This window comes from Trichechus manatus, unplaced genomic scaffold, assembly GCF_000243295.1.
Source record: "Trichechus manatus latirostris isolate Lorelei unplaced genomic scaffold, TriManLat1.0 scaffold00075, whole genome shotgun sequence".
NCBI lineage: Eukaryota > Metazoa > Chordata > Mammalia > Sirenia > Trichechidae > Trichechus > Trichechus manatus.
The window spans coordinates 3330717-3342073 of NW_004444011.1; the positions used below are offsets into that span (position 1 = coordinate 3330717).

General features: G+C 35.8%; 1 protein-coding gene across 7 annotated transcripts in view; it reads left to right on the plus strand.

Moving 5' to 3' along the window:
• ARHGAP21 (Rho GTPase activating protein 21) overlaps positions 1–11357 on the plus strand; it is a 188115-nt gene that overhangs the window by 109328 nt on the left and 67430 nt on the right. For 6 of the 7 annotated variants that reach the window (XM_023735026.1, XM_023735025.1, XM_023735029.1 and 3 more), the window contains 2 exons: positions 2817–2895; positions 6239–6293. In XM_023735026.1, coding sequence (XP_023590794.1) covers positions 2817–2895; positions 6239–6293 — 134 coding nt within the window. Of the gene's footprint in view, positions 1–2816; positions 2896–5088; positions 5185–6238; positions 6294–11357 lie in introns of those variants that run through there. The other variant, XM_023735031.1, reaches the window with a different exon arrangement.

The following is an 11357-nucleotide window of genomic DNA, read 5'->3' on the forward strand; positions in this document are numbered from 1 at the left end:
GACTAGAAGGCAGGAGGGGACAGGAAAGCTGGTGATAGGGAACCCAAGGTTGAGAGAGGACAGTGTTGACATGTCATGGGGTTGTTAACCATTGTCCTAGGGCAGTATGTGTACTAACTGTTTAATGAGAAACTATTTGTTCTGCAAACCTTCATCTAAAGTACAAAAAAAAAAAGTATTATCTATGTGAGATCAAATTGACAACAGCAACTCAAAAGGTTTGATGGGAAGCCTATGGGACAGTGAGTTGAAGATAATGGTGACGGAATAATTTGGAAAAGGATAGTGAGAATAGCAGCACAACTGGAGGAATGTAATCAATGTCACTGAATTGTACATGTAGAAACTTTCAAAATGGTATAACTTTGTGTATATTTTCACCAAAAAACAAGGTCCTCAAGGTTGAGAAGGGAGAGTGTTGATATGTCGTGAGGTTGTTAACCAATGTCATAAAACAATATGTGTACTAACTGTTTAATGAGAAACTATTTGTTCTGTAAACCTTCATCTAAAGTACAATTAAAAAAAAGATCAGAGGTTCAGGGGAGCGGAAAGGGAAAAACAGATGGAGCACAGGGCATTTTTAGGGCAGTGAAACTATTCTGTATGATACTGTAATGGTGAACACATGACTTTATTCATTTGTCAAAATCCGTAGGTCTATACAACACAAAGTGTGAGCCCTAATGTAAACTATAAAAACCAAAATAAAACTCATTGCTGTTGATTCAATTCCGACTCATATTGACCCTATAGGACAGAGTAGAACTGCCCCATAGGATTTCCAAGGAGCAGGTGGTTGATTCGAACAGCCAACTTTTTGATTAGCAGCTGTAGGACTTGGCCACTGTACCACCAGGGCTCCAATGTAAGCTATAGACTTTAGTTAATAATAACGTGTCAATATTGGTTTATAAATTGCAACAAATATACCACAGGAATGCAAGATACTAAAAAGTGGGGAAATTGTGGGGAGAAGGACGGGGTACATGGGAACTCTCTATACTTTCTGCTCAATTTTTCTGTAAACCTAGAACTGTTCTAAAAAATAAATTCTTTTAATTAAAAAAATATATCATTGCTCATTGACAGTGCACCTGGTCACCCAAGAGCTCTGATGAGATATACAAGGAGATTAATGTTGTTTTCATGCCTGCTAACACAGCATCCATTCTGCAATGCGTGGATCAAGGAGTAATTTTGACTTTCAATTCTTACTATTTAAGAAGGCCATAGCTGTCATAGATAGTAGTTCCTCTGATAGATCTGGGCAAATTGAAAACCTTCTGGAAATGATTCACAATTTTAGATGCTATTAAGAACATTTGTAATTAATGGGAGGAGGTCAAAATATCAAGATTAACAAGAGTTTGGAAGAAGTTGATTCCAACCCTGATGCATGACTTTGAGTGGTTCAAGACTTCAGTGGAGGAAGTAACTTACGGATGTGGTGGAAATAGCAAGAGAACTGGAATTAGAAGTGAAACCTGAAGATGTGACTGAATTGCTGCAATCTCGTGATAGAACTTTAACAGATGAGGAGTTGCTTCTTATGGATGAGCAAAGAAAGTGGTTTCTTGAGGTGGAATCTACTCCTGTTGAAGATGCTGTGAACATTGTTGAAATGACTACAAAGGATTTAGAATATTACATAAAGTTAGTTGATATAGCAACGGCAGAGTTTGAGAGGATTGAATCCAATTTAGAAAGAAGTTCTACTGTGAGTAAAATGCTGTCAAACAGCATCGCATGCTACAGAGAAATCTTTCATGAAAGGAAGAGTCATTCAATGCAGCAGACTTCGTTGTTGTCTTTGAAGAAATTGCCGTAGCAACCCTAGCCTTCAGCAACCACCAACCACCCTGATCAGTCAGCAGTCATCAACATCGAGGCAAGACCCTTCACCAGCAGAGATTACGACTCTCTGAAGGCTCAGATGATAGTTAGCATTTTTTAGAAATAACATTTTTTAATTAATGTATTTAATGTATTTAAGTAATGCATTTTTTTAGACATAATGCTATTGCACACTTGGTAGACTACAGTACAGTGTAAACATAACTTCTATATGCACTGGGAAGTCACACAAAAAAAGTGTGACTCGCTTATCGTGATGTTTGCTTTATTGCAGTGGTCTGGAACCAAACCTACAATATCTCTGAGGTATGCCTGTATACAAGGAAATCAGCTGGACTCAAGTTAGAGGACAGTGAAGAAATAAAAATAATAAATCATTTAAGCCTGTTGAGTAATGTCCTCTAACAGTAAGGAAAGAGGCTCTGGTGGCGCAGTGGTAAAGTGCTCGGCTGCTAACCAAAAAGTTGGCAGTTGGAACCCACCAGCTTTTCCTGAGAAGAAAGAAGTGGCAGTCTGCTTCTGTAAAGATTTACAGCCTTGGAAACGCTAAGAGGCAGTTCTACCCTGTCCTATAGGGTCAATATGAGTCGGAATCGACTCAATGGCGATGGGTTTATCAGTAAGGATAGGGTAAATGGAAGTAAAACTTAGTAGTTCTACAACTCAGAGAACAATGAATGGGGCATAAAAAATATAGCTGTGGTCATCTGGTAACTACAGCTTTTGAGGGTTCTAAATTGGTAAATTAAACTTTCATTTAGAACATGGGTGTGTTTCCTAAGAAGCTGGATATATATTAAGACATATATTTCTGTAAAAGGTACTTATAAAAACTAATTAGCAAGGATATATTAAAAATAAGTACATTACTCAAGAAGTAATTCAAAAGTATTCAAAAGTGATTTTCTTTAGGATTTCCTCATATTATTATTTTTTTTTTTTTTTACTCCTCTTCAAAGGTGACCGAATTATAAAAGTCAATGGAGAAAGTGTTATTGGAAAGACCTATTCTCAAGTAATTGCTTTAATTCAGAACAGGTAAGATTCTTAAAACATGATTAATTTTGGACAGAGGTGGGTTTTATAAATCAATAGAGCAAGAAGATTTAATACAGTATTGGATCCCTGTAAGGAACTGGTGAGGAACCCTGGTGGTGCAGTGGCTAAGTGCTCGGCTGCTAACCAAAAGGTCAGCGGTTCAAACCTACCAGCCTCTCCGAAGGCGGAAGATGTGGCACTCTGCTTCCGTGAAGATTTACAGCCTTGGAAACTCTAGCGGCAGTTCTACTCTGTCCTTTATGGTTGCTGTGCATCAGAATTAACTCATCAGCAGTGGGTTTGGTTTTTGGGTTTAAGGAACTGGTGTGATATGCAGATGGGGTTAACGCATCTGAGAGTTGCCAAGATTCAGATTACTTGAGGATGGCTTAGTTGGTAGCTTTGCTTTGGCAGATTCATCAGATTTGAGATTAAAATCCTTTAGAGTCTGAGAGCCACGCATTTTAGATTTTATTTTAGATTTCCCCCTTTTTTTTGAACACTAGAATGTATAATTGGTTTATAATATATATATAAATTTACAAATAAGTGCATTTATAGTTTATTTTAAAACTTCTTACTAAGATATGTTATCTTTTTTCCTTTTTTTATTGTTGTAAAAATGTAACACAACATTTGCCAATTCAACATTTTTGAGGTGTACAATATAGTTATATCAGTTCCATTAATCATATGTGTAACCGTCACCTATAATCCTTGCCAAATTTTCCATCACCATAAACAAAAACTCACTGCTTCCTAAACAGGGACTCCGCTTGTCCCCTTCCTCCTTCCCTGGTAACCACTAATAAATTTGGTCCTTAAACATTTGCCTATTCTAGTTATTTCATGTAAGTGAAATCATACAACATTTATTCTTTCGTGATTATTTCATTCAGCATAATGTTTTCAGGACTCATCCATCTTGTAGCATGTATCAGGACTTCATTTTTCTAAGATATGTTATCTTTAAGTATCTTTTGAATACTCTTCTTGGCTCAAATTTATTTATTTGTTTTAACCAAGACAATAAGGAATTTCCTTTTAATCCAATTTTCTGCCCACATATTGGGGTTTTAAAGGTAAGTAAATATTTACAGAGTGACCATCTATGGGACCTTAAAGATAGTTTAGTCCTACTCTTTCTATCACACACCAAGAAATTTTAAAAGAAAATCACAAATAAATTAAAAGTAAAAGAGGTCTCATATTGAATTTTTGTCAAGACTCATCCTAAAATCTGGGGTCTGATTTCCAGATCATCACTCTACTATAAAAAGCTCTTCCAAGATTTAAATATACTAACTTTTGGATTATGTATTGCTTTATGTTAGTCACACCTACCTGTCTATAATTAAATTGAAGCTCTTTATTTTTTTGAAGATTTTTATCAAGCTTCTCTAACCATGTCTAAAGCCGTTCATGCTATAATCTGAACTATTTCCATTAATGCCCTAATTCATTGTCATTTTTTGACAATTAAATGACATAAAAAACCAAACCCACTGCCATCAAGTTGATGCCGACTCATAGCGACCTTATAGGAGAGAGTAGAACTGCCCCATAGGGTTTCCAAGGAGTGGCTAGTGGATTCAAACTACCAACCTTTTGATTAGCAGCCCAGCTCTTAACCACTGTGCCACCAGGGCTCCTTAAATGACGTAATCATGATTTATTGACATCATAGTATTCTCTTTATTGTCTTAATATTTTAATGAGATTCTTAGAGAAAACAAATTTTAAATTTTTCCCCTAATTCTGGATTCTAGGTGCTCCTGACAGTAGTACCTATTTGAACTCAAAGTATTGAGGAGACTTGGGGACTGCTGATGAAGTTAAAGCCTCTCTCAGGGTTAACTGGAGATGTACCCAAATTTTCTTTTCCTCAAAATAAATTAGTTCATCATAAATATACCCCTGTGTTTTGTCAGCCAATAATTTAAGGAATTTTCATATATTTGTTAGCCTCTCTTCTTTAAAAATATTACTTTTCAGGTAACCATAACTTAATCATAGTTTTCCTTGAAATCTACGTTAATTTTTTTGTTACTAGTGCAGTTCATCTTTCAAAGTAATAACTCTTCAGAATGGCAGTCTTAATTTTTCAACCATTAAACCAATTTGAAAAATAGAGAAATACTGTTTTTTGTTCTCTTATTTTCTTTTAAAAAACTGTGTTCCTTTTGTCTGCAGTTGGTAGCAAATGGATAATGCAGCACAAAGCCATTGAGATTCTGCAGTATATTAATGTAAAAATGTATCCTTGCAGAAGAATTTATCTAAGCATCAGTATGTATTATCTACCAACTCTAAATATTGAAATACAAGTACCTACATATTTGACTAGTTAAATTTATTTGAACCTGTGGTTCTCATTTATTGGTTTGCCTTTAAGCATTTATGAACCTAAAAATAAAGGTTCAAATCTGTCAAAAAGAGACACAGTAAATTCTAGATTTTGTTTTCTTTTTGTTGTTGTTATTTGTTTATTTGTTTGATTGTTTCTTAATGTCTTAATTGTATTGGGGGAAATCTGATACAGTTAGACTAGATATTGAAGCACTTGATGGAGATAGTACCAGTCGCCTTGCCATATTTAAATGTAATCTAATCCCAGATCACAGGATTCAGTGTAATTTACCCCTTTCAACTTTTTTAAACCTAGAAAAAATTTATCTGTCACTTTCAACAGGACATTAACAATGCAGTAATAAACAAGACTTTAAGTTGTTCCTATAAGGCTCTAAAAGTAAATCATAAAAAAGCAAATAATTGATATGCTATATAAATTTTTAAAATAAGGAGTCATTTCAGTGTTTGTGATAGTGAACTCTGATTTCTTTTTCCTCTGAGGTCAAGAGGGAATATTTCAAAATTAGGATTTTAATGTTATTTAAAATGTTGAATTTGAGGGTTCTTTGGTTATTTTTATGCTGATGAATTTTAAACTTGATAAACAGAATATGTGATAAAAAAATCTTTAATTTGTTTTGTGACTTAAAATAATAAATAATTATATACTGATATTGTTATGAGTTTTGTTCAGGACTATTTAATACAAGAAACATACTTTATATTTCTGAATTAGAAACATTATAAAGATTTGACTGATTATGAATAGCATGAAAATACGGCAAGGTGCCCTCTTTTGTACATAACTAGCTTATGTCCCTAAAAGTGACTTCTTTTTATCCTAATGATTTGGATCTGAAAAGTAAAGATTTAAGAAAACCAAAAATTAAACTCAATTTTAAAAAATGCTTCTGAGTTGACTGTTTTTCTTTTATGTCTTTCTTATATACTTCTACCTCTTCTAAAAAAGTGTGTGTATGTTCAATTTTAGTGATACAACATTGGAACTTAGTGTTATGCCAAAAGATGAAGACATTCTCCAAGTGGTAAGCTTTATTCAAATATAAGGTTGTTTTATAGTCATGAATGCTAATGAAAATTATTTTGAGATGAAGGTAGATTGAGTCAAGAAGAGGTTTTAGGAAAAACATCTGGTTCATTTAGCAAAGTAAGGAATTCTCTACATTTAAAAAAAAAAAGACCATTGTCATTTTTTTGCAATTAAGTGGCATGCAAATATTTTAATTGATTCCACTGTGAACTCTTATGGTTGTCACTTAGAATGAGATTCCTAAAGAGTTTGCTGCCGGAATGTTGCAATCTAGGTAGTACTTTAACCAAAAACCAAAAGTTAGAGTGCAAGTTTTTAAACCAGGTATTAGAATTTTTTTTTTTTTAATTTTAATTTTGGTGAAAATATACATAGCGGATAATACTCCAATTCAACAATTTCTATATTTACACTTCAATGACAATTGTTACATTCTCCTCACTGTGTCACCATTCTTGCTATCTCTCCCCATATTATTTCACCACCGTTGACTTAGACTCACTTCGCCATAACTACTCATCCGTACTTTAGAGTTACTTTGTCAATTTGGTCTTTAAAAGAGCACAGTGCTTTTAAATATTCTTTACTAATTCAGCTAAACTGTTGTTTAGTTTGAAGATGACTTCAGGGGATAGTTCCATTCAAGTTTCAAAAATTTTCTCAGGGTAAAAGATTAAGGAGTTCCTTTAGCCTCAACAGGTCCAGCAAGTCTGAATTCTATAAGAAATTTTAAATTCTGTTCCAAATTTCCCTCCTTTTGATCAGGATCCATCTATTGAATCCTTGGTCAAAACATTCAGTAATGGTAGCTGGGCACCATCCAGTTCTTCTGGTCTCCTGGCAAAAGAGACAGTAATTCATAGACATAGACCTGCAGGCCAGTGCCTTCTCTGATTCCTGGGTCTCCTGCTGCTGCTGCTCCAGGCGAATAGAGTTGTATCTTGGACGGCCGCTTGCAAGCTTTTAAGACCCCAGGTGCTACTCACCAAACTGGAGGGTAGAACAGAAACACTAATAACAGTGTTAGTCCAGTTGACTGGACAGTCCCATGAGGCCATGACCCTAAGCCTTCAGACCAAGAGAACTAATCCCATGAGGTATTTGGTTGTACCTAATCAGTATCAGCAACTGCCTCCTTTTGTTTTTAAATTACACTGTTGTTATAAAATTATATATACCACAACGTTTGCCATTTTGCCCTTTTTCAAGTGTACTGCTTAGTGATCTCAGTTACATTAGTCAAGCTGTGTAACCATTACCCTTAATCAATGCCATTTTCCCATTGCCATAAACATAAACTCACTACTTCCCAGAGAATGATTCTCTCTCTCCCTCTCCGCTCCTGCCCCTGGTAACCAGTAATAACCATTGGCCTCTACATATTCACCTATTCTTGTCACTTCATGTAAGTGAGGTCATACACAATTTGCCCTTTTGTGATTGACTTATTTCACTCAGCATAATGTCTTTGAGGTTTATCCATGTTGTAGGACTTCGTTTCTCTTTATGACTGAGTAGTATTCCATTGTATGTATGTACCACATTTTGTTTACCCATTCGTCTACCTTTCTGCTATTGTGAATAGTGCTGCTATGAACATGGGTGTTTATATGATCTTTTTTTAATGTGAGAATGGACATTTTGTGAAAGCCATCTCCTAATTTTCTAATAAATATTACATTTATAAACTAACCTACTCAGCAGTTTTATTAACAGTGTAATTCATTCCATTAGAGGTAATGTTTACAATGGATTGAGTTCACATCTAATGGAAAAAACTGTTAGACTCTTATCTTAGGAAATAAAAGTATATGGTTGAAAACTTTAGAATTTAGTCCAAAATGCTTTTCTGATTTTTAGAAAGAAAACAAATTAAATGGACTTTTTGACTCCTTTACTAAGCCTAAATATTGCTGAAAGTAAAAAGATGATTAAATAATATAAATTGCATCTAAAAAAATTTTTTTCAATTGACTTTGCAATTCAGTGGATATATAGAATGGGCAAACCCTTGCACATTGAAAGCTAACAGTTAGATCTAGAAAGTGGCAGTGGTCACGAAAGTGTTTTTTTGTTTTAAACCTTTTTAGTGAATAGCAGATTTTTTTAAAAAATTATAGCTAAATCCAAGTAAAACAGGAAATTTATGGAATTTTTTTTGTGGGAGTGGAAGTAGCAAAGTTACGTTTTTCATTTGTAAAGCATTAGTTTGAATTTAGTTCAACAAAGGAGGTAAATAATCTTCTGTAAATGTTTTTTACAAAAGTGTCGTAAAGCTGATCTAATGATTTAGCTTATTTACTGACATACAAAATATAATTAATTGAAATCCATGGTGATTAACCCTGTGTTTTCAAGGCATGTTGATTTTATTTGCTGTTGTTATGTGCCATCAAGTAAGTTCAGACTCATAGCAACCCTAGACAACAAGGTAGAACTGCTCCATAGGGCTTCCTAGACTGTAATCTTTACGGGAGCAGATCACTAGGTCTTTTCTCCTGCAGAGTCACTGATGGGTTCAAACTGCTGACCTTTCAGTTAGCAGCCGGAATGCTTTAACTCTTGCGACGCCAAGGCTCCTTATTATTTAGAGATAAAAGACTATTCTTAAGTACATGACTCTGTTGGGTGGGGCAGGGGAGTATCTCAACAAGGAAGGTGCAGCTATCCACAGTAATTTTCCTAAGCATATAGAGGTAGTTACAGAATTCTTACCCTCATAATTCAGCATAGTAGTAGAGTAGCAGACATAACCATTGAAGCCAATGGCTATGAAATTCACTAAACTAGAAATAAGAGATTCTCCTGTAGTGCTCTACTTATACAAAGTACTAGAAGGTGATATGTAGATGGTAGAGAAAGCTTTACCTTGAGTCTTCCTTGCAGTCTTAAGACTCGAAGACAGAATGGACTCCTGAAACTGAATTGTCTTCTGATCTTCAGTAGATTTTCCTTGCCAAGGTGAAGGTACTGGTTGAATGCCATTTAGAACAGTGCTTCTTAAAGGAGTCAAGTGTAGAATTGCTATTGTAGCCTGCTGTGGCTGATGAAGAGCAGCAAACCATTTATTTATTTATACTTTTTTTTATTGCTATGCTTTAAGTGAAAGTTTACAATTCAAGTTAGTCTCTCATACAACAATTTATACACACATTGCTATGTGACCCTAGTTGCTCTCTTTAGACTGTGACAGCACACTCCTCCTTTTCACCCTGGATTTCCTGTGTCCATTCGACTAGCTTCTGACCCTCTCTGCCTTCTCATCTCACCTCTGGACAGGAGCTGCCCATTTAGTCTCATGTATCTGCTTGAGCTAAGAAGCATGCTTTTCATGAGTATCATTTTATGTCCCATAGTCCAGTCTAATCTTTTTCTGAAGAGTTGGCCTTGGGAATGGTTTTAGTTTTGGGCTAACAGAGAGTCCAGGGTCCGTGTCTTCTGGGGCAAACCATTTATTAATGCAGCAGAAGGAATCCTTTTCTAATGATGTGATCAGTGAAAAACTTGGTTAATTAGTCTGTCTTGTTATATTTTATTTAAGACAAATAAAATTAATTTAAAATAAAAGTAAAATACAAAGTGTTGAAAACATGGAGAAGTTAGTTCCCTAGATTGACATGTGCATACAGACCTTCAAGGTTCATCAGTAAGAGGTTCTGGCATATTTTAACAGAAAATTCACTTTTAAAACATGTTTTTTGAATTATTTTAATCATAAGAAATTAAAAAGCACATGCCCTTAATGATAAAGAAAACTTTGCTTTACAACCTAGCCTTCATTCACATTTGAATGTACTATAATTCATTAGGAAATAAAAGAGTATTTCTAATTAATGCATATTATGCATTGTTCATAACTGGAATATCTGTAAGTGTCACTTTTAAAGCTATTTTAAAACACAAAGTGAACTTTTTTCAGGGATTTAAAAAACCATATGTAGAAATATTTCTCTTTAGCACAGATTCTAGAGCTAAAATGTTCTATAAGGGGCCTTCGGAAGTACTTATGTGGTTTAAAACTTATTGCTCAAAGTGTATATGATTTTAAAGATGTATTTATTCCTGCAAAGTTGAATGTTCATTTTTTAAAAACATAAGCATGAACGTTTTTACAGCCACTGTAAACATTGTTTACCCAAGGAAGAGCCCATCACAGTTTTTGTTAGCTTACCTGGGCACCATCTGGACTGAGAGGTCTGTGGATTTTTTGTTCTCTAGAGTGATATATGGGACTTCTGGCAAAATGGCACTCTAGGCGGAAGCACCATTCTGTCCTTCCACAGCAAAGATCCAAAAAACTAAGCCAAACAGAGAAAACAGCAATCCTGAAACCCTAAAACATCAAATGAAGAGATAAAGAACTCAGCCAAGCACCAACGGAGTGAGAAAACTGACTGAGAATGGAGAGCGAGGAGAGATTCATGCAGAGGTCCCCATCAGCTAACGCAGCACGGATCTGCCATCTTGGACTCCTATCAGAGACCAGCAAATAGGGGATATGAGAAAGCAGCTTCAGGGAGCTTCCAGTGGGAGACAGAACAACTGGTAATTTGTGATATACGCTTTCCCACCCCCGACCGTCTTCACTCCTACTCAGCCTCCTCTGCTTCCTGCAGCCATAGTCTCTTGTCCGGGAAGCACTGGCTGCTTGGATTCCACCCACCTGCACTGGCCGGCTCTGTGAGTGCCATTTGTTGGCTGCTGGTGTTGCTTTTTTTCCACTTCTTTTGATTTCTTTCTTACCTCTCACCACCTCCCCCTCCTTTCGCTCAAATACCTGGCTCCGTGTGCCATCTTTGCTTCTTCCTGAGGGGCTGCGGAGCTTTGTTTGAGTGTGGAACTGCTTCCCGGTCTGGGCCGCCACACTGGTGGGATGCCGAGGCTTTTGTTTGTTTTGAATTGTTTGTTTGTTTTCTTTTCCTTTTCTTGAGTTGGGAGCCTGATCTGGCTGGGCAGTGCTGCGCGGCTTGGAACCTACCCCTTTGGCTCGCGTAGACGCGCAGAGGGATCCCTGAGAGCATTTCTTTCTTCATGGGTTTTTTTTTTTTTTTTTTTTTTT